At 36.5% G+C, this 21,923-nt stretch overlaps 1 protein-coding gene across 9 annotated transcripts in view; it reads left to right on the top strand.

Annotated features, from left to right (window-relative positions):
• The window catches only part of LOC131155811 (uncharacterized), a 33,616-nt gene extending 16,122 nt beyond the window's left edge, over window positions 1-17,494 (top strand). For 3 of the 9 annotated variants that reach the window (XR_009136908.1, XR_009136909.1, XR_009136907.1), the window contains 3 exons: window positions 14,890-15,784; window positions 16,086-16,710; window positions 16,826-17,494. Coding sequence is in view for 2 of the 9 variants with exons in the window: in XM_058109241.1 (XP_057965224.1) it covers window positions 14,890-15,784; window positions 16,086-16,561 (1,371 nt within the window). In the remaining 7 variants the exon portion in view is untranslated. Of the gene's footprint in view, window positions 1-14,865; window positions 15,785-16,085 lie in introns of all 9 variants that reach the window. The other 6 variants (XR_009136904.1, XR_009136903.1, XR_009136905.1 and 3 more) reach the window with 3 other exon arrangements.
• The last annotated feature ends 4,429 nt before the right edge of the window (window positions 17,495-21,923 follow it).

The raw sequence follows: 21,923 nt of genomic DNA, 5'->3' as shown, positions 1-21,923 counted from the left end.
TGCCATTTAGATCTTTATGCAACTTCTTGTTAGGATTTGTTGCAACTAGGCTCTGATACCAATTGAAAGTTGAGGTGTGATCCCAAGAGGGGGGGTGCATTGGGTATTTAAAATTTTATGTGCAGAAGCTTTAATCAATTTTAAAACAATAATTTCACACACAATCTAACTTCTTAACGGCAGTGTTCTTCAACAAATAAGTATATCGAAATATGCTTTGAATATAAATGCCTTGGTGGAAGGTTTCTTTTTCTCTTTGAGAGTTGTATTACTTTAATCTAGGCTTGTTTTTGCCTTGATTCCCCTTTATTTTTTCATCTTGGTTTAAGGTTCTGGTAGGGGTTGCAGCTAAGCTCGTGGTGATTTTGAGCAGGTGTGATGAGTGGAGGGACCATCTTGTGGGGAGGCTGTTTGTGGGTCTAATGATGACAGGGGCTTGGGTCTAGATAATTTGGTCAATGTTTTGAAAGGTAAAGGCGCGAGTGATGCATTTTAACCCTTATGAAGCAAGGCATGAGCCTTTTAGGAATTTTATTGTTCAAACATCTAAATAAGTTATGTATATTTTCAAAAATAAAGAAAAAAATTAATAAACTTACGAAAAAAAAAAATCAAGTAGGATTGGTCATTGGAACATAAGAGGGCTGAATGAGCCTCTTAAACAGAAAGTAGTTAGTTTGATCAGAGAAGAAAAACCTTAGTATGATTGTTCTGATTGAAACTAAGGTCAAACCAGTCAAATTTTTAAGAATCTCTTCTATTCTTAATAATAGATGGGCCTTTCTTCCCAATTATACTAGTGATGCTTCTAAAGGCAGGATTAGGGTTGGTTATGATCCTAAGCTCTTCAACATCGTGGTCCTCAAATCATCTCTCTCAAGCTTTAAGTATGAAAGTGTGTATTTCAGCAGGTTATTCTCCCATCTGGATTACTTTGGCTCCAATTGAGCAAATGAGAGGTCCATGCTTTGGATGTATCTGGTGCATTAACTTTAGATTGGGAACTCCCTTTGAACTGTCTTATGTGACGTCAACATCATCAGTTTGTTTAATTAGAGTTTGAATATTCTCTCTCCTGCCTGTGTTTCAGCTATGTATTACTTTAGATGCTGTCTGAATTCTACTGGTCTGCTGGATACTCCTTTTCTGGCCCCTATTTTTCTTGCTCCAGCGAGAGAAAATCAGGTCTCGTTGCTAGAAAGCTGGATAGAGTCTTGGCCTCTCCTGATTTCTCTGGTGCTTTTCCTGATATGCTTTCAGAATTCCTCTATTCAGGGATTTCTGATCATTTTCCAGGGGTTGTTACTCAAAGATCTCTCTTAAGGAAAAAAATTTCCTTCCAATTTTTTGAGTTGTTAGACAGATCATCCTGACTTTCATAGAACTACCAAGAGAGCTTGGTCCTCTTGCTCTCCAGCTGGATCCCCTATCATTTTGGCTCTGTCAAAAGCTCAAGGGCTTGAAGATCCATTTAGAGATTCGTAAATCTTGCTTTGCATACTGGTCCTCCAAAATTCAGCTATGTAAGAAAGATCTAGATCACTGGCGATCTCCTCCTTGATCTAGATCACTGGCAATCTCTTCTCCTTTCTTCTTCTGATCCTGACATTATGATTAAAGCTAAAAAAGTTCAAGCTGATTATTACTTCTTGTTGAAGAATGAAGAGTCTATTTTGAAGCAGAAGTCAAGGATTAACTGGGTACCAAGCTTTTTGCAGTGAGAGTGAAATTTTGCAGTGACATTCTCTAGCAGCTTATTGAGTATTTCCTTAACTATGACAAAAATACAGGGGAAAGAGGGTCACCTTGTCTAATGCCTCTCTTGCTTTGGAAAACCCTTCCAACAAATGGTTAATGGAAAGGGAAATGGAGGGGAAAAAATGCACGCCGAGCCAAGTAAAAATTGAGGGAGTATGAATAGATTCAAAGATGTTAATCAAGAAGCTCCAATTGATCGAATCAAATGCTTTCTTCTACTCCACTTTAACAGGCAGTCTTGGAGGACCTAGTTTAAGATTCAAAGATGTTAATCAAGAAGCTCCAATTGATTGAATCAAATGCTTTCTTCTACTCCACTTGAACAGCCAGCCTTGGAGGACCTATCTTAAGATGATGATAATTATGCAAAAGCTCTGAATATATCTTGAATAGATCTACCTTTAACAAAAGCAGTGGTTCAAGCTAATGAAGGAGCCCAGACAAGACTGAAGTTTGTGTGCAAGAATCTTAGAAATAATCTTGTATATGAAATTGCTACAAGCAATTAGTCTGAAATCAGAAGGAGAAGCTGAATTCACTTCTTTAGAAGCTTTGAACTTTGGAAGAAGAAAAGAACAGCCTTGACAAAGATTGTTCTCAATGATACCCAACAAAACTTGAAGAACCTAGCATTGAAACCATAAGAGCCAGGAACCTTGTCAATACCAACTTTTTAAAGTCATCTTTTGAGACAGACTTACCTAAGCAGGTAATTTGTTCTTCAGACCATTTGAAATTCAGTATTTTCTTTATAAAAGAAGTGTTGCAAGGAAGAACATCATTGCCGCAAGATCTGAAGAGATTTAAATAAGAGAGCAATTCCTCTTCAATATCCTCAAAAGAAACCAATTTAGAGCTGTCCTGCTTTAGAAGAGACAGATCATCTGGGATTTGGTACTTCTTACTTTGATTGCTGCAGAGAACTTAGTATATTTTTGTTTCCCAGTTTTAGCTGAATAAATATAGACCATTGTGTAAGAATGTTTGCCTTGTCCTGGAGAACTTTTGATATACCGTTGTCTCTTGTGCTTCACAAGATTTATGGTATCAGCATTTGCATTGGTAAGGAGGCTGAGCTGAGCCTTATCCAAGTCATCTTTAGCTTAAACTTTAGAACGAATATTTGAAAGAAATTCTTATGAAAAGTCTTTGGGACTCTCTTGAGAAATTTGAGCTTCTAGCAGAATATATCTGTAGGTGATCCATCGGGTTTATGAGAATCCCAAGCCTTCTGAACTGTTGGAAAAAATCTTAAATGAGTAGCCCAGAAATTAAGGACCTTGAAAGGGAAGTTAGATCCACTTTTGGGGTAAGAATTGCAGATACTTGTAATCCAGAACAGTGGTCAGAAATACCAGATGGAAGGAATTCAGATGACAAGTTAAGAAAGGATTGGAAACAGCTAGGCTAGGATTCTGTCCAGCTTTCAGACAATAAAACTCTCTTCCGTCCTATTACTTCAAAGAGTAAACAGGTCCAGTGTATATGATATCATTATCATCCAAACTAAATGCATTCATTCCAACTAAACTAGAAGAATAAAGGGCAGAGGAGCCTTCTGCTGGGTACATAACGGAACTGAGGTCTCCCAAAAGAAGCCGATTGAGAATTATTTACAGAGTTTGAAAATTTTACCATATAGGCCCCGCAAAGTCCGTATTTTTCAATAATGGAGTTGAAGGCACAGATATAATATATGCAAAAGTTTGCCAAATTCTTAGTACATATTCTCAAACTCATTATTTGATCATTGTAATGAACTGCATTATTTATTTATTTATTGATAGAAGAAGAAGAAAATTTATTAAAACTGGAGAGAAAGGAGTACAAAATATGGAGGATGATTAGTCCTCTCCAACCAGCGAAAAAAGCTATAGAAAACTATAAACAAGAAGGAAAGAACCAGCATATGAACAGAAAAATACAATACTAGCAAAAAACCAATACAAAAGTGCTGCCTTCTAGTCTCTAATGAGCTAAAGAAACCCAAGAAGTACACACACAAAGAGGCAAGGAAAGTCATTGTATCCTGCAAAAGACGTGAAGAGGTTGATCAACTTCTGAAAATTCCTGTGTTTCGTTCTGTCCACAAGGTCCAGAGGATAGAAAATATAGCTGCACGCCATAGGGCTCTGCCATTACTGTTCTTTCCAAAGCCCCTGCAGTTAACCTGAAGCAAGTAGCTCACCTTTCATGGAGCCACCCACTCTTCCCCAGCCATAGAGAAAAGGCCATTCCAAAGCTGTGATGCTACCTTGCAATGCACAAAGCGATGGGCATTGGACTCGCTGTCTTCACAACACATGAAGCACATATCAGGACTGAGAGCTGTACAGGGTCTTCTCCTCTGGAGCAGATCATGCATGTTAATCCTTTCCAGAATCACGGTCCAGACAAAAGCCCGAATCTTCCATGGAACCTTAACCCTACAAACAAAGCAGTAGCAAGGAAAAGGATTGGGGGTATGGGTTTTCAGTAGGTAGAAAAGAGAAGATTTATAAGTAAATATACCTGAAGAATCCCCTCCCACACTCTTATCCTCAGTATTAGAAGGAAGTTGTTGGTCCAACAAGGAAGTAAGATTCTTGAAGAAGTGAAAATCCTGAGGAGAATAACCCCCCTCAGAAGAAATAAAGGAACTGATAGAGCATCATGAAGAGAAAGAGAGCTTAAAAAGACGAGGAACCTTCAGTTCCAATGAAATCTCCCCCACCCACACATCTTCCCAGAAGTGGACTTCATGAACTGCTGTAATATTAATAGCCTTTCGATCATAGCCCACCCTAAACCTTCCAAGGGGCTTTATTTCTGTAATTGTGCAGAAAAACCCAGCTTCTGCTGATGGAAAGACTAATTATGGGGCAATTAGGAGCCTTCACCTTTGTTTCACATAGCACTATCGTATTCAAGCGCTTTTTCTATATAAAATCATATACTTTGTTTTCCTTGAGAGGTTCATTTGCGAATGTTTTCTGCGACTTGGTGAAGGAGTTACAAAAAAACTCAGGAGTTATGGCTGCAGATGGTCATCCATGTTTCAGATTGTGGAGGCAGGTTGTGCTGGAAGGTAGCATACAGGGAGGCAAGAGTCGCAATAGTCAAGCCCTCTCTGGTGATCGAGTTATGGCAGCCATTAAGGAGGATAGGTGCTGTAGGTCTGGCGGTGTAGTTCAGATGAACAAGGTTGGGCTTTCAAAGTCAGCAGCAGTTGTCAATATACCGGAACCAACCATAGCCAACCAGTCGTCAAACAGTCAGCAACCTCCGAAGGATGCAATCTTCGCCAACCAGTCAACAGAGGAGTCACTTGTTTCAGAGGCTGCTAGGGCTGCACTCAGGAGGGAGGAAGCAAAGAAATATGACCCAACTTATTGATAAGAAGGTTATTTCTTTTTATATAAACTGGGCCATTTATCCGAGACTTAGGTTTATCCAAATTGGGCTCTAATGAGGAGTCTAGGGCAGGTCCTCATTCCTTGGGTTCTATTGAGAAGGCAAATGGCTTAGGTCAGGATAATGGACAGGGAAACCAGGAATCAGAAGTTAGAGCTAGATTTCAACAACGTGAGAGGACCAGATTTCAGTCCTTAGAGCTCAGGAAACAAGCAGTGGGAGGTTAAGAGTCCATCACTCCAAACTTGAAGTCAGGATGACCAAACTCTGGTACATACCCAGACCACTAATAGTTCAGAGCTTTAGACTATGGGATTAAAAATGTAAGTACGTAACAAAGCTGGAAGAGTGTTCAGAAAATGGGGAGGTAAGATGTAAAAATCTAGGGGCAATTATGAGGGAGATTGATGATATCTTGTGCTCAGATTTTGTTAGATTTGAGGGTAGTATGGGGTATGCTCACTGGAAGTTAGTTCATATGGGTGCTGAGATGGGGAAGGTGTTTGATGATAAGAGAGAAAATTCTGGTGCGACAGGGAGAAAGCTTTTAAGGAGAGACTCTAAAGGAGAATTTAGCTTAGTGGAAGACTCTTTAACAAAGAAAGAGGTTGGGTGCAACAATAGGGAACAGAAAGAAAAGGAGGTTAAGAAAGGAGGGGATATTTCAGATTCAGAAAATGATGATTTCAGTGAATTTGACTCTGGTGGGGTCTTATTGTTGGATGAAATTCGAAATGAATATGGGTACGCTTCTGATTATTGCGTTGAAGTAGGGGATTTAGAAGCCAAAGATCTTATGGATAAGCTGGATTTAAAATTGAGTCATATTGGAGGAAATGAGGTTTACTTGGATGGTGGCAAAAGTCGTAAATTGAAGCGTAAAAGAGAATTAGCAAGTTTGAAGAGTTCAGTAAATTATGATGAATAGGGTCTGAAAAGGGGTTTTCTGGGTTAATTTTATCTAGTTTCTTGGTGTGATCTTTGATTTTTTTTTCCCCGGTGGACTCCTTGTCCCCACATGTTGTACCTTCTTTTTTCCCTATCTAATATAGTTTCATTTATTACCAAAAAAAAAAAAAGCCTCTAACGTTCCAATGGCTATAAAAAGAAAATATTACATAGTGGCAAGACACAACAGAGCTCTTTTTCATTCTCCAAGATGGCTTCTGCAAGAAGCTTGCACGTGATGTGTCCATGTTTTTTTTTTCTGGATTCTATTATGCTAATTGTGTCCATGGTGGATCATGTCCCATGTTCAGGTCTATTATTTTTTCTGTTTGATTGTTTTTTTAGCTTAATTTTTATTTCTTACAAAAAAGCCCTTGATCATCTGAACAATTTGTGAAGTTGCCTCATCTGTATTGCAGCCTTGTTGATGTGTCCATGTTAGACATTTGTTGGAGACCAAATTTTTTATATTTTTTTGTTCTTACATACATGGATTCATGAAATGTTTGTGATTCAGACGCAACAACACACCTCTCAAGTAACATGTTGGTCCTTCATAGGACTACCTTTTGGAACCTGATAAATTTCTTGGGATATATCATAGATAGGTGAAAAATCATCCTTCCCATAACTCCATTATATTCAATGTGTAACAGATGCACTCTGTTGCTCTACATCAACTATGAGACACAAGGGAGAAAGCTGAGAACCTTTCTGAATCCACTCCTTCGGGTTACAAGCAGATTTAGGAGGGCTGTCAAATTAGTGACCTTGTTCATCTCTCCGTACTAGGAGTATCCTAGTTTGATATATAACCGAGCAAGCTTCATTCATCGTTGAAAGTTTATACCATTCAGCTTTTGGCCTGTGATCCACAAGGATAGGGACTCTTAATTAGTGGTTTTAGTATACCTCACCTTTGAGCAAGATGTATTAGACAAGCCAATAAAAATATTCTCAAGCATCAGATTAACCAGATACCATGAAATTTATCAATAGTGCATTGAGATTCACCAAAGACCACTACACCCTGCATTGGGATGTAACAGCGCCTTGATACGACTTGATAGGTCCAAATTTCATCATGAAGATGGCTACTAACTCCAAACATGAATTACATAGCCATCATTGTCTGGTCCAGACACCCCTTATTGAAGCTTAAGGATTGGTGAATAACCAGCATGTTCGTACTTCATATGGTCTTTACAATGCTGTCTAATGATTTTTTGGTCAGTAACCATTCTTTCTGTTGGCTTATCATCTTAACAAGCAATCTTAACAAGCAAAGAAGAAAAAACTCATGGAATGAAACCTTGCTTTTGGTTTAAAAAGCAAGAGAAAAACAAAGAAGAATCAAGAATTAAGGGCTGATTTTCTTTGTTTATATATACACACCATAATGCCTTTATTCTAATAATATTTTTTGGACTGCAAAAGAATATTTATTATGAGAGACGGAAAGAAATACAAAATAAAGGAGCACTGGAAGCCTATGTTAATAATATAATAACCATAACATCTACAATTAGCAAATTAATGTTGTCAATTTTCAACATTCTATTGAATTGATTTGATTTTAATTCTGATTGCATGATGCGGTAGAATGAATAATTATTGCTCTTTGCTTTTCCAATCTATTCATCATAACTCGTTGAAACATTTGTGACTTGATTTGTGATTTCTAACTCTAGTGTTAACAAGCCATGACAACCGTGCTCTCTGGAAGTGTTTGAATCAAAATTTTGGTGCTAGATATTATTTTTTAAGAATGTGGCATTTATGTTTTCAATAGTAATGATCATAGACTGTTCTTTTTCAACTTAAATGAATACTTTTAATGTATATTTTCTGGGACATAATGATGGAAGTTGGAAACTGATGCATGTTATTTTACATTATTCTGACCACATTTGTAGCATTAGCTGGAGTCATTATATTTGTGCTGATCTCTGGGTAGGCCACTAATAATTTTTTGCATTTTCTAGCAGCTCCTTGTGTCTAAAAGGATGATTTTTTAAATTGATGGTTCCTGGAATATTCCATGAGATATTGGACTTACGAAGTTTTAAAGAAACAAGATTTTTTGGGATTGGTTACATTATATTGGATTGGTAGGTTACATGCTATATCAGGTTACACTACTGCATGGCCCATGGTCTTACATTTTCATTGAAATTGGGTGAAATATAAAATAAAATCTCCTTGAAATTAAAATTTGAGATTCAAATCCCAAATAGAAATTTGTCTCTTGATTAATCTTTCTTCTTTGTTTTTTTTTTTTTGAAACCAAATATTCTTGCAAGAAGATATGAATAATAGTTCATACATTCGAAACTTTTATGAAAAATCAAAATTATATACTAGCTGCAACACTTTATTTTGTCAATTATATTTAAATTTTTGGTATTTTTTTAATAAATGCTATTTAACTAATTTATGAATTTCATTTATTTTGAATGAATATGTTTAATAAGATTGCTATATCAGTTATAAATCTTGCATTATTATGTCTATTCATAATTTCTAAAGTTTGATAAAAGAATTCCATGCTTTACTAGTAATTTCCATCAATTTTTAAAATCAAAATAAAAAATTCCAACGATATTGAAATTTCTGTATTTATGTAGCCTATAAATTTTAGTTGAAAATGAAATTTAAGACCTTCAGTGCATCTTCTATGTGAATGGGTTATTTCCTCACTTTGCTTTGGGCTTTTAGCATCAGGAGTTTCTTATAAAGTTTCTTTGACCAACTTTGAAATAGATTGGAGAATTGTTTTCTTGCAGCTCTTCAATTTTTTTCCCTGGAGTGTTCCTTGTTCTGCCATTTGTATTTTTTATTCTCCCTAAAAAATGGTAAAAAAAAAAAGTCTCTAGTGTTCAATTCTTTGGTTCCCCATTAGGATGTCATTCGAAATTGTTCTGGTCTCATCCCCCCCTCTCTCTCTCTCTCTCTCTCTTCCTCTTCTTTGGTAATTGATCTCATTTTCTTTAGTGCTTTCAATTGATTATCTATTAGCAGTGTGTTTTTATTGAAGTCCAATTTTCTGATATCCTGTTGTTTAAGTCTTTCTTTTTATATTTCAAGTTGCTACTTATTGTCTATCGTGTGCTAATGATACGTGAGCTCCCTGATTGCTTTTGAAACAAGATTGCTCATTTGATTGGATTTCATCTGGTACCGAGGTCCAAATTTATAAAGCTATGTTAAAGAAATGCTACTCAATTTGTGGCTGTCCAGAGCTGAAGCTTTATAAATTGTCTCCATGAGAGGGTGGCCATCTCAACTGCTCAACAACCATACGCATTCTTACTTGAAATATCAAATCACAAATATATTGTTCCCCGTTGGGTATATGAGAATGAAGTAGGACACGACCCTCATAAAAATTGATATCTTGTTTCCTTCCTTTTAGAAATATTGATGTTTTGTAAGTTTTGTTTCTTTCCCTGTGCCACTGTGTTAAAGAAAGAAAAGCTTCTGTTCTAGGAACTTTGAGCGCCTAGGAACTTGCTCATGGATGATGAAGATGGGAGTTTGATTTCAGGCAGCTCTTAAGATAGCAACCAGAATAGTGCCCTAGTAGTGTTTCTCTTTTTTACCAGAATGAATTTTCTTAGCAAGTGTTAGTTGATGCTTCTGATGGATGGGGCAGTATTTAGAAAAAGATAAGTAACTCACTAAAGCCTTATCCCATCTAGTTGATGCTGGCTAGTCATTCTGCTCATTCAAGTGCCATTTTTTCAATAGAAAGCATTTTTTTTTTTTTTTTTTTTCAATTTAATTATCAACAAGCATCCCTTTTTGTCTTTTCTCAATCATTGTTGCACCTCAGCTGCAACTATCACTCTGAACTGTTGCATTACCTGGACTTTGATCCAATGCAGTAAGTCATTGCTCTGCGATATGGTTCTTGAAAAGAATGGCAAAAAATAATTAGAAGAGATTCATGTATAAAACTTAAGAGAGGAAAGGCAGCTTTTATTTTTTTTCTTCTTGTTTACCTTATTCTTTTTCTATTTTTTGGGGATCATAAAAATATACTAACAAAGAACAAGCAAAGTACAATGAGAGGAGAACTTGATTCCTCAACAGAGCAAAAGGAAGGAAAACATGAAAATTACAATAAAGCTGCCTCCAATGCCTTTGAAGAACAGGCAGTGATAAACCACCTGAAACCCTTCGAAAGAATGGGACAGAAAAGAGGCCAAGAACACCACTCTAACCCATAAAAGACTTAAGAATGGTTGTGCAATCCTTGAATGTTCTTGCATTCTTCCCAGTTCACAGGGTCAACAGAATAGCAAAACCACACTACACCATAAGACTCTTCCCTGCTCTTGCTGACCAGCAAAAAATCATCCCCTTGTCTAAGGCAGCACCCAAGTTTCCCCAAAACAAGAAAAGGAACACGCTGAAGATTGGTTGCCATCCTTAGGAAGAGGTATGCATTTGTTTCACTAGACTTGCCGTACATCGAGCACATATCAGGACTGAGAACCTTGTAGGGCTTCTAATCTGTAATGAATCAGAAAAAGATCATGCTTCTTTTTCTGTTAAGAGTCACTGCCCTGATGAAAGTCTGAATCTTTGGCTCCAAGGGAAGATGAAATTGGTGGAAGGAGTTTTAAGGGGGTGAAGGAAGAAAGTTTAGTAGAAAAGAGACCTAAAGAATCACGCACCCAAACCCTCTCAACCCCCTATTGAAAGGAATAAGATGATCAAAAGTATTTAGTATGGTGGTAAACTTGTGAACCTCTCTTTCTCATTGAGATTTCTAGGAAATGGAAATCCTGAGAAAGAGAACCACCGTCAGAAGAGAAGAAAGAGCTGGTAGATGCATCGTAAAGAGTAGAAAACTTAAACAAATGGGGCACCATCATCGCCAACAAACCCTCACCCCACCCGAGCATCCTCCTAAAAACCAAAGCTTATGACTATTACCCACTTTAAAATGGGTGAGGGGAAAGGATAGACAACCCGAACAAGTTGAAGTTTGCAATTGTTGAGATTTTGATTAAAATGAATGACCTAACTTGAAGATAGGTCTCTCCCTCTATTTATAATACAAATTATATACATTCTAGTGACAATAATAGCCTTACTAGTTCTCACTAATTAATATACTAACACACTTATTAATAATAATACTTAAACACATAAATAACGTCTAACACTCCCCTCAAGATGGAGCATAAATGTCATATGCTCCTAGCTTGTTACAAATAAATTTAACATGAGCACCCCCCAAAGCTTTTGGTAAGCAAATCAGCAAGCTGCAAATCAGACTTCACTTAAGTGGTAGTAATGATCTGCACAAGTTTCTCCCAAACAGAGTGGCAATCAACATCAATGTGCTTTGTCCACCCATGAAACACTGGGTTGGAGGCAATATGAAGAGCAACTTGATTATCACACATCAACTTCACCGCTAGAGTTTGTTTCTTCCTCTTCCAAGAAACCAATTTACCACTAACCAAGATACAATATCCTGTCGTGGATCTTCAATCGGAAGGCAACCCAGCCCAATCTACAGTTGTATATCCATGGGTATAAGTGTGACCCTAATCACGATATAAAAGACCTCTCCCAGGTGCACCTTTGAGATATCTCAAGATGCGAATTACTGAATCCCAATGACTTGGCCTCGGAGAATCTAGAAGTTGACTCACAATACTTGTTGCAAAAGATATATATGGTTGAGTGACTGTGAGATAATTCAACTTTCCAACAAGTCTCCAATATTATCCTGGATTAGGTAGCAATCACTCATTCAACACTAACTTGCTGTTAGGATCCATGGGAGTATCAACTGATTTAGATCCCAACAATCCAGTTTCATCCAACAGATCAAGAACATACTTCCTCTTTGACAAAACAATTCCCATATGAGATCTAGATACTTCTGTACCCAAGAAGCATTTCAACGGTCCCTAATCTTTGGTTTGAAACTTAGTCCTTATAAAAATTTTGAGATTCTAAATACCTTTATCATCATCACCTTTAATAACAATATCATCCACATATACAAGAAGGATCCTACCTGATGAAGTACGATGACAAAATAATCCACTACCCACCGTGAAGACCAAACTCAAGTACTACAACACTGAAATGACCAAACCAAGCTCTAGGAGATAGTTTTAAAATGCAATGGGAAGAGAAGCTTGTTGCGACGTTTGATATTGTTGGATCTTGGAATACTCTTCCTTAGACATGGATACAATATGTTGGCCCCCACTCGGCCCCATAGGTGTAAAGTCAGTGATGGCTGCATTGGCTGCCCCCGAAGGTGTGAAGTTGGTGGTGGCTGCATTGGCAACACATGAAGGTCTACTGTGGAGATCCCAACACTATTGAATAGTATGATTATTCCGTCAATGAGTGCAGTTGTGAGGAGTGCTTCTACCTTGTCCATCTCTACCACCACGACCACTCGAACCACCTCAATAACTTTTGCGGTTGTTTGGTAGAGAACTAGAATCACCTGGTGTGGTAAAGGTTGTCCTCTTAGAGCCAAATGCAAGAGCAGGAGAATGCATGCTAAAGGAAGCACGAAGGACACGAGAATAAACATTGGAAAATGATGGCAGCAACACTACTAAGTATTTGGGACTGGACTACCTCAAACTCAGGTCTCAAGTCCGCTAGAACCTGAAGGGCTGTCATCTGCTCCCTTTGCTTCTGCATGTCATGAACGTTGGCAGTTATATGTTGCACGACCTTAAGCTCCTCATGAATACACTTCATCTCTCCAAATTAATATGCAATGCTCCAAACCCCTTGTTGTAACTGAAAGTACTCCTGGGATAAATCATACATGAGTGTAATGTTACTAGAGTATAGAAGCTTGGCATAATCCCAAAATTTCGTGCATGAATTCAAATGCATACACATCTGTGCAATCAGTTGCTCCATCAAATTTCCCCAAGAGGGAAACAATCAAGGCATCTTCTTGAATCCACACTTTTCTCTTCTCATAAGAAGGATCAGATTGAATCAAGTAGTCAGATTTTCCTAATCCTGCTAAATAAACTCGAACAGCTTTGGACCATTGAACATGATTCTTTCCATCCAACTTTTGAGTTGTTATCTATGGCGGCGATGTAGAAAACATATTTTTTGGATTCATAGACTCCACATCCCAACACTCACAAACTTGCAGCCACACCAATGTCAAACTAGAACAACAATCAAAACTAATTGGGACAATCACAAACTATGCAAAGCACCGACACAACCACAAGGTACATGACTCATCTACTGATATAGCACTGCCACAGCCTCACAACTTGACTTATGAACACTGCCACTGCTCCAAGAAACTCACAAAGATGCTTTTACAAACATTGAATGGAACTTAACGGATTACCATGAGTGCATGGTTGAAAAAGGTTGAATGATTGAATAAAAAACATTCCCAACAGCTTGATAATATTGTCTAGAGAAGGAATCAAAACATGGCAGAAGAAAAAGAAAAGAAAAGGTGGCTGAAAACTCCCTTATGCACCAGCACGTGGGGTTGGCACTGCCGGAAATTGGCCGGCGCATGGAGGCGTGTGGGGCCTTTTTTGGCAATGGGATTTTATGGGGGTAGGCTTCAGAGGGTTCTGTTTTTGGCTATATGGTTGGTTTTGTGAGATAACGGAGGGTGGAGGTGGATTTGAGAAGGGCAACGACAAGAATGTGTTTTCCGGCGACGGCCGAGTATAAAAGGGTTTAGGTTATGATACCATGTTGAGATTTTGATTAAAATGAATAACCTAACTTGAAGATAGGTCTCTCCCTCTATTTATAATACAAATTAAATACATTCTAATGATAATAATACCCTTACTCACTAATTAACATACTTACACGCTTAATAATAATACTAAAAGACATAAATAACCTCTAACGGCAATCTTCTGCTGTTATCTTTTTCCTTAATTCCGCCTGGGAACAAATGCAAATTATATGAATATTTTTATCTTATACACAGTTGATTCCATTTCTCCACCCTCTCAAGGTTAAGTTTGGTTCATGGATAGCTAGTCCTGGGAATGAGAATATAATGAGAAATTTAGGAATAGAGGTAATAGCTATTCCCTGCATATTCCTTTTTACTTCATTCAATGTGCAATTAGAAAGGAATAAACATTTCCATGGTGAAATTTGGGAATAGTTCTTCTTTGTCGATTCCCTATTATGGATTCGTAAAAAGTTTCACATTGTTATTTGCTTTGTGTTATCAACATAATTTTCTGTATGACTAACTATAACTTACCGATTGTAACTAACCTATTCCTTGGAATAGCATTCCACGAACCAAACATAACCTAATAATTCATTCATTTCATATGCATCGACTGCATTTGTCAAACACCCTCAAGCTGTGGATATTTTTTTGTGTTAGATTATCAAAATTTTTATGACATAAATCAGTGTTAGTCACATGAATTTTCTTGTGATGTGTATGCCATTTGAAAAATCAGAGCCTCCATTAAGATAAATCCCATGTGTTGGTTTGACTATGACTTCTATATTATCAGTGTCATGATTTTTACTCATGTTGCTTTTATACTTTTACTAATTTCTTATGTGTGTTTCTGTAGTATTCCTTTCATTCATATTGTTACTTCTTATGGTTGGTTGCTTCATTCTTTTTACTCATGAAATATGGACAAGAGTTAAGTCTGAAAAAAATCCAATCCATTTAAAGCACTGACATAATTATTAGAGTTGATAGCCAATTCTGAGTTCATTATCTTATTTGTTTTTTCTCAGAGATTTTTTCCCCCCTATGTCCAGGAGAAGCTGAAGGAGAAAAAGCATAAAAAAAAAAGGACAGAGAAAGAAAAAAAGGAGGGTAAAGAAAAAAAGGAGAAAGAGAGAAGTAAAGAAAAATGGAAAGAAAAGAAAGACCGTAAGGAGAAGCACAGAGACAAGACAGACAGGGATAAAGATGATGGAAAAAACCGGAACTTGGATGTGAAAAGAATTGAAGGGAAGACAGAGTGCTACAATGGTGAGAAGCTTGGTCCAAACAGCATGCAGTGTGTTGGGACCAAAGATTTTAAACTTGTGCAAGAGTTGGATAGAAGAATTAGAGATGAGGATAAAGCAACGGGTAGCCAAATGGTCCAAACAATTAATGTTGCAGATCAACAAAGATATCGTTTACCAGGAATGGTGGAGAGCAACCTTGCAGGTTGGGGTGGAGGAAAAGATAAAATCAATTACAAGAAGGAAGACAATGAAAAGGCCAATGGACAAAGAAATAAAGTTGAGGCAACAGGTGCAGAAAATACAACTGTCCAGAACTATGCTTGGATGGATCAACGAAGAGTTGAAGGAATCAGTAGACCAATGGACAAGAATAATGTTGAGAAGCAGGAGGGTAAAAAAAGGGGTAAGCACAAGGAAAGTGATAGTAGAGGGGAGAAACACCTGGGTAGAGACGGAGGGGATAAAAGCAAGTCAAAAAAAAAAGACAGAAATAAAGAGAAGAAAAAGGTGGAGGAGAAAACGAAGGAGATAAGGGAACTGAATAAGGAGCTGGCTAAATCTAAAGAAAGTGGTGAGGAGAATGTACGTACTTGCATTATTAAACCATGGCAACTTTTAAAAGACAGCAACAAGAGTTCTGCTATTGAGAAAAATCCTGGCAAGCGAAAAGGTTTTGAGATAAATGGATTTTTGCATGGTGAGTCTTTTCTATGCCTTACAATGATCATACTTGCACCTTTATTTTTCCATTCGGTGGTTAGAGACATGAATTTGGATTGTTTGGCTCAAAGAATTCCAGTAGAAACATTGTGGAGCTTTAATGATTCAGAACCACTGATAGTTCCATAATATTGAAATGCTTATTTTGTTCTGATATCAACTTTATTCAGGCTGGTAATAAGTACTCATCATGTGGAGTCATGTCAGAATATTGTATCAGTTGTATGTCGAGCTGCTTATTAGCTAATATTTTATCTCTACTTTATTTTTTATTGCAGATGATATTCAACCTAACAAGTTGCCTAGATCAATCTCATCTCTAAACCCAGTTACGGAAAATCAAACAAAATTGGAACCATGCCAAACTGATATTGCATCTCACTCTAAGGGGCGGCAGGCAGACAATATGGTGGATATCAAGGAACACGAGATTAATGGTTTAGTAGGGGTCCCACAATCAGTTGTATGCCTAAAAACGCCTCCATCGGCTGCTGTATCAGTTAATGAGAATGGTAAAGCATCTGCAAAACCGCCGCATCCTGATTCCAAGTATTTGAACCAGATACTTCTTGTACCCAAAATGGAAGAGTGGTCTGATTTTGATGATCAGAAATGGTTGTTCAGCAGCAATAACCTCCAGACCAAGTTGCCAAAGGGTTCTTTTAGGGATGATGGAATAGCGGAAGTGTGGGCAGAAGCTCAACAGATAGAGTCTGCTGGTGTTTCTGCTCTGCCATATGTCATTCCTTTTTGATTGGTACTGATTGGGTTTGACACCCACTTCTGTCACCCCAGGTGGTTGTCCTCCCAAGGGAACCTTCAGAAGGCACTTCCAAGTTGAAGTTAATGGATTTCCTACCGCATGTCTCCTTTTATGATTCCCCCAAATTGGGCTCTTTAAAGGTATGCATTGTGTTGATCTATGTTGCTGTCAAGTATGAACATTAACCTGTTTCCTTTTCCTGCTAGTGTTTAATATGGAATCTATTCTTGCTACACATGATGCCTCCATTGATAGGATAGGGCATCTTTGCACAGCTTGGGTTTGAAGGGGAGCAAAAGGAGAAAAGAAGAGAGTGGGCGGGAGAGCATTTTGATAACTCATTTGCAAGTACTAATCCACAAGAATCATATTACCACTGAGAGATATAGCCTGAGGTTACCATATCTTAAACCTATGCATTTGGAGAGCGGGATGTATTGGTTGGAAATGGTGATACTGTTAACATATTTTTGGGGTTTTGATTGATTGAAGTTTTCAACAACTTGGTATAAGGGAAAACGAGGAGATTACTGTGGTATTTGTTGCACCGCTACAAAATTTTGGTTTGTAAGATACAGATATCGTTTACGCAATGTACAATAGATGCAAAAAGAAAAGAGGCAGTTTAATCTTGTTTGTAAACCTGTTGGTGATTAAAAATTTATGCAATGTGAAGAACTGTTGTTTTCTCTGCCGATAACTTCAAGCTCCTGTTACACTGTTGTAGTCACTCACTGATTGTTGTATGCTAATTTATTTCTTTCAATTTTGTTTGAGAAACAGCGAGTTGTAATTGTTTTTCTCCAATGTATTTTCTTCTAGTAGTTAATGTGACATTATGTTATATTTGTAAATACTAAGAAAAACTAGGATTTCCGTTCTGTTTAATGAAAAGCGTTTGCAGGTGAATGTCATTTTGAGTCATCTTTGGTTCATAGTTGTATTTGTATTTTCTCCAATATTCGTCTTCTAGTAGTTAATGTGACATTATGTTTCTAATAAGAAACACTAGTTCTTTTCTGTTTAATGAAACTTTTGCAGCTGAATGTCATTTCGAGTGTTCTTTCTTTTGTGTTTAGTGGCTGCGTCGTCTTTGGTTTTTGAACCCTGCATTCATGTGGTCTTAGAGGTTAAACAGGTGTATCATTTGGAAATGGCAAGGTTTTAAGACAACTCGGATGGTATGGATACTTGCAACGTAGGCCACATAGTGCACCAGTGAGGAAGAGTGAGTTAGTTATTGTGAGGGGCAATAGGAGTAGGCGTAGGCCTAAAATAACTTGGGAGGAGATAGTAAAAATTTAACATCCTTGAATCTATCAAAAGAAATGGTCTATGATCGTATATATTGATGAAAAATGATTCATATGGCTGACTCCATCTAGTGGGACTAAGACTTGGTTTGTTTGTTTTTTTGTTATTATTAGTTATTACTTATTAAGCATGCTGGGTGCGTGTGTAATACATTTTATTTTTAGTTTTAAAATTAAGAATAAATATTTTTAATATGTATTTATACTTTAATTAATTCCTTTTTCATATTTTGTCATTTATTTTCAAATCTAGCATGAATGAATTATTTTAAGTTAGACAATAATGGTTAAATACATCGTAAGATGATGTTTGGCTATGGGATAATTTATGATTTCTGAGAGCGTGAGGCACATAATATTTATCGTATATGTTTTGAGCTTAGAAAGCATGGTTAGAAAGAAAGTATTATAGTGCTAATGTAACAACTCTTGGAGTAAATAAAAAAAATATTTTTACTAAATATACGCCTCATTTTAAAAAATATGAGTTTTTAAATGTAATTTGAAGGTTATATTAGATTTTGTGATCCAAATGGCATTTAATAGTAATATATTTTAAGAAAATTTTTAATTTGTACAAAGATGTTTAGGAAGTTACAAGGTGAACATAATTATTTGGTAATTTTTTAACATTAGTGTTAACATTCAATTAGTACTTTTACCGATGGAACAAATCTAGGGCATGTGCATATACCCATTTGGGTCTGATTTGAAGGATAAAAGTATTCTCATGAAAATGGGATATCATGCTTTGCTTTGTTTATGTAATAAGATGTTGAAAAATGTATGTAAGAGTTTTATGTTACTGTTCAGTTCAATATTAGAAGCGAAACATGTATTTCAAAATAATTACTATATGTTCTTCACCATAATATACAAAATAATCAAAATTTCAACATTAAAACTTATTATATTCGTGCCCTAAAAATTTCAATCAGCATCAATAAAAAATAGTTCAATATGTAATATTTAACTAATCAATGAAAATCACAATATTGAGAATATTAAAAGATACTGAAAATCACAAGATGCCATTCAAGTTGTGTAAAATATGGTACTCTACATTGTAGTTGCTAGTCTTTTTATTTTTATTTTTATTTTATTTTGAGTACAAAATATATTTTGTTAAATATAAATACTTTTAAAATAAATACTTTGTCTTAAAAATATATTTTTAAAAATATTGTCTTCAATTAAAGAGTAGTTTGAAAATTTATTTTTAGAATAAATACTTATTTAAGTATAAGTACTTAATTTAAGTACTTTTAATAATAAATACTTATTTTAAAGATGTTTTAAATGTTCAATTTAATTTAAGTACTTTTAATAATAAATACTTATTTTAAAGATGTTTTAAATGTTCAACATTGTTTGTTGAAAAATATTTTCTTTTTTGGATCTTAACATTCATTTCAGTTTTTTCCTCTTTTTTAATTTACAAATACAACATTAGAGCTAACTTTCCATACAATTGACAACGAAAAGGGGAAGGATTAGAAAAGGATATTTTATATTCACCACGTTATCTCATTAGAAAGTATGGTGTAATGTTATTGCATAAGATGTGTATTAGGAAGATCTCATGCATAAAAATCGGTCTAAACTTCAACTATGCGAGATGCCTTTTATAGGACAAAATCTTGAAATTAATGGGACAAAGTAGATAAAATCTCATTGGAGTTGCATTGGGTCGGTACAGTTGGCCCTCAGATGCGAGTATTGTCATTTTGATTGATCTTACACAAAGGTGAAATTTCACACAAGGTATGAATCATTATGAACAATCTCACATCAGGCATGTACTAGGGGGGTCTCAGATATATAAGGGTAGTTTAGGTGTCATTCCAAGGCCACAAGAAATTACTTTTGCCTTAATCTTTCAGAAGAATGAAGACTCCTTAATAGTCCAATCCGAGTATGAGATGCGCCACCCAAAAGGATACCCACAAACCAACATGCGCGCAAGTCCCAATCTCTAGGTTGAGAGTGACACGAGACTTCATTCTCTAGTGATTCGTCCATAGGGCTCCCAATCCTACATGGAAGCTTAAGATACCCCTCGAGGATATTAAAAACACCTTTGAGTGCTCCATAAGATGCTCACTTAGTGCCCAAAAAGACACTAGGGGAGGTTGGTCATTCACATGGTGTTTCCCTTACAAATATCTATCCATCACATTCTCTCTTAAGTAAGAGTAACCATTTGTGAGCTTAGTGATCAAACATCATATCCTGAGAACACCACTATGAAACAACCTAGATCCACCATGATACCATAGTGACACTCAAAACATGTGATGCGAACCTCAATCGACACGCGTTGAGACCCAGCAAAGAATGTTGGAATGCTTGCTCAAGAAAGCTAAAATTCAGATTTTTGGATAGATATGAATGGTAGACCTCGACCCGTTGTTTACGACAAACAAGAACTTTGGTATATACGACCTCAACCCGTTGTTTGGTGCGAAACACGAACCTTGGTATAAGGAAGACGCCACAAACAATGGTGGAAAGCCGTTTGATAAGTCGCTGGTGAACGCCACGGGAAATCCCGATAAGTTCGAAAAGTTCTTCAAAAGAACCAAGAAGAAACAAAGCCTCAAAGCCTCACATTTTTATTCCATTCTCTTCCTTCTTACAATGGTGAGATATATATAGCTAGTATGGGAGACAAGGACATTAAACACTTAACAATTCCCACACAAACATGGGAGACAAGAACATTAAATACTTAGCAATTCCCATACAAACATGGGAGACAAGGACATTAAATATACCAACTTACTAGACACATTAATGACTTTCACAACTTACTAAAATCCTATGCAAGCTAAGTTGCCTTGCAATACACCATTAAGTCAAATCCCATATTTGAATTAGCACACAATTATTAATAAGGAGATTAGAGTCATTAAGTAAGATTAGCTCCATCACAAACTTGAATTAAGTTTAGTAAGTCTTCATCTTTCTTTGGGCCATGCTTGGAGTGCCCCATTTTTGAATAAGCCCAAATATCTTGAATCAGCCCGTGAAGTATTTCTTTGATTTTCTTGGATCTCGCTCTGATGATAGGCCCAATTGAAACATATAATGGATCCTTCCATGGGAATTGCTAAGTATTTAATATTCTTGTCTCCCATGTTTGTGTGGGAATTGTTAAGTGTTTAATGTCCTTGTCTCCCATACTAGCTATATATTATCTCACCATTGTAAGATTGAAGAGAAGGGAATAAAAATGTGAGGCTTTGAGGCTTTGTTTCTTCTTGGTTCTTTTGAAGAACTTTTCGAACTTATCGGGATTTCCCGTGGCGTTCACCAGCGACTTATCAAACGGCTTTCCACCACCGTTTGTGGCGTCTTCCTTATACCAAGGTTCGTGTTTCGCACCAAACAACGGGTTGAGGTCGTATATACCAAAGTTCTTGTTTGTCGTAAACAACGGGTCGAGGTCTACCATTCATATCTATCCAAAAATCTGAATTTTAGCTTTCTTGGGCAAGCATTCCAACATTCTTTGCTGGGTCTCAACGCGTGTCGATTGAGGTTCGCATCAACATGTCCTATGAAATCTTTATAATTGCATTTATGACTCCACAAACAATCTAACATGAACACAAATACTTACCACTGCGACTACTTCCTCTACTCCATCTTATCAATGTCCTTGCTAATTAAATCACACATTTTTCTTGTGTTGAAAATTACATAAAACACAAGTAAGAACTCTGGGAACAACCAAGCTCTTGTGACCCATCTTTTCATAAGCACGCAAACTCGTTCCTTTTTTCGATTTAGACACCCAATTCTTATATGAAGACCCTTGTGGAACACATTCTAAAACTTGAAGTCTTTTTTTAAATTCATATGCAAACTGATATTCAACTCCTCTAGAACTATAATCTTAAATTTTGATTTTGACTAAAATTTTAAAGGTAAAAAAAATAGAAATTTCTATTGAAATTTTGGTTTTGGTTTTGGTTTTTTTTTTAAGGGTGGAAATTAATAGTAAAGTATGGGATTCTATTTTAGAAATGGTTAAT

The sequence above is a fragment of the Malania oleifera genome, chromosome 5 (genome assembly GCF_029873635.1).
Source record: "Malania oleifera isolate guangnan ecotype guangnan chromosome 5, ASM2987363v1, whole genome shotgun sequence".
In the NCBI taxonomy this organism is placed as follows: Eukaryota; Viridiplantae; Streptophyta; class Magnoliopsida; order Santalales; family Ximeniaceae; genus Malania; species Malania oleifera.
This window is presented reverse-complemented; position numbering and strand designations above follow the sequence as displayed.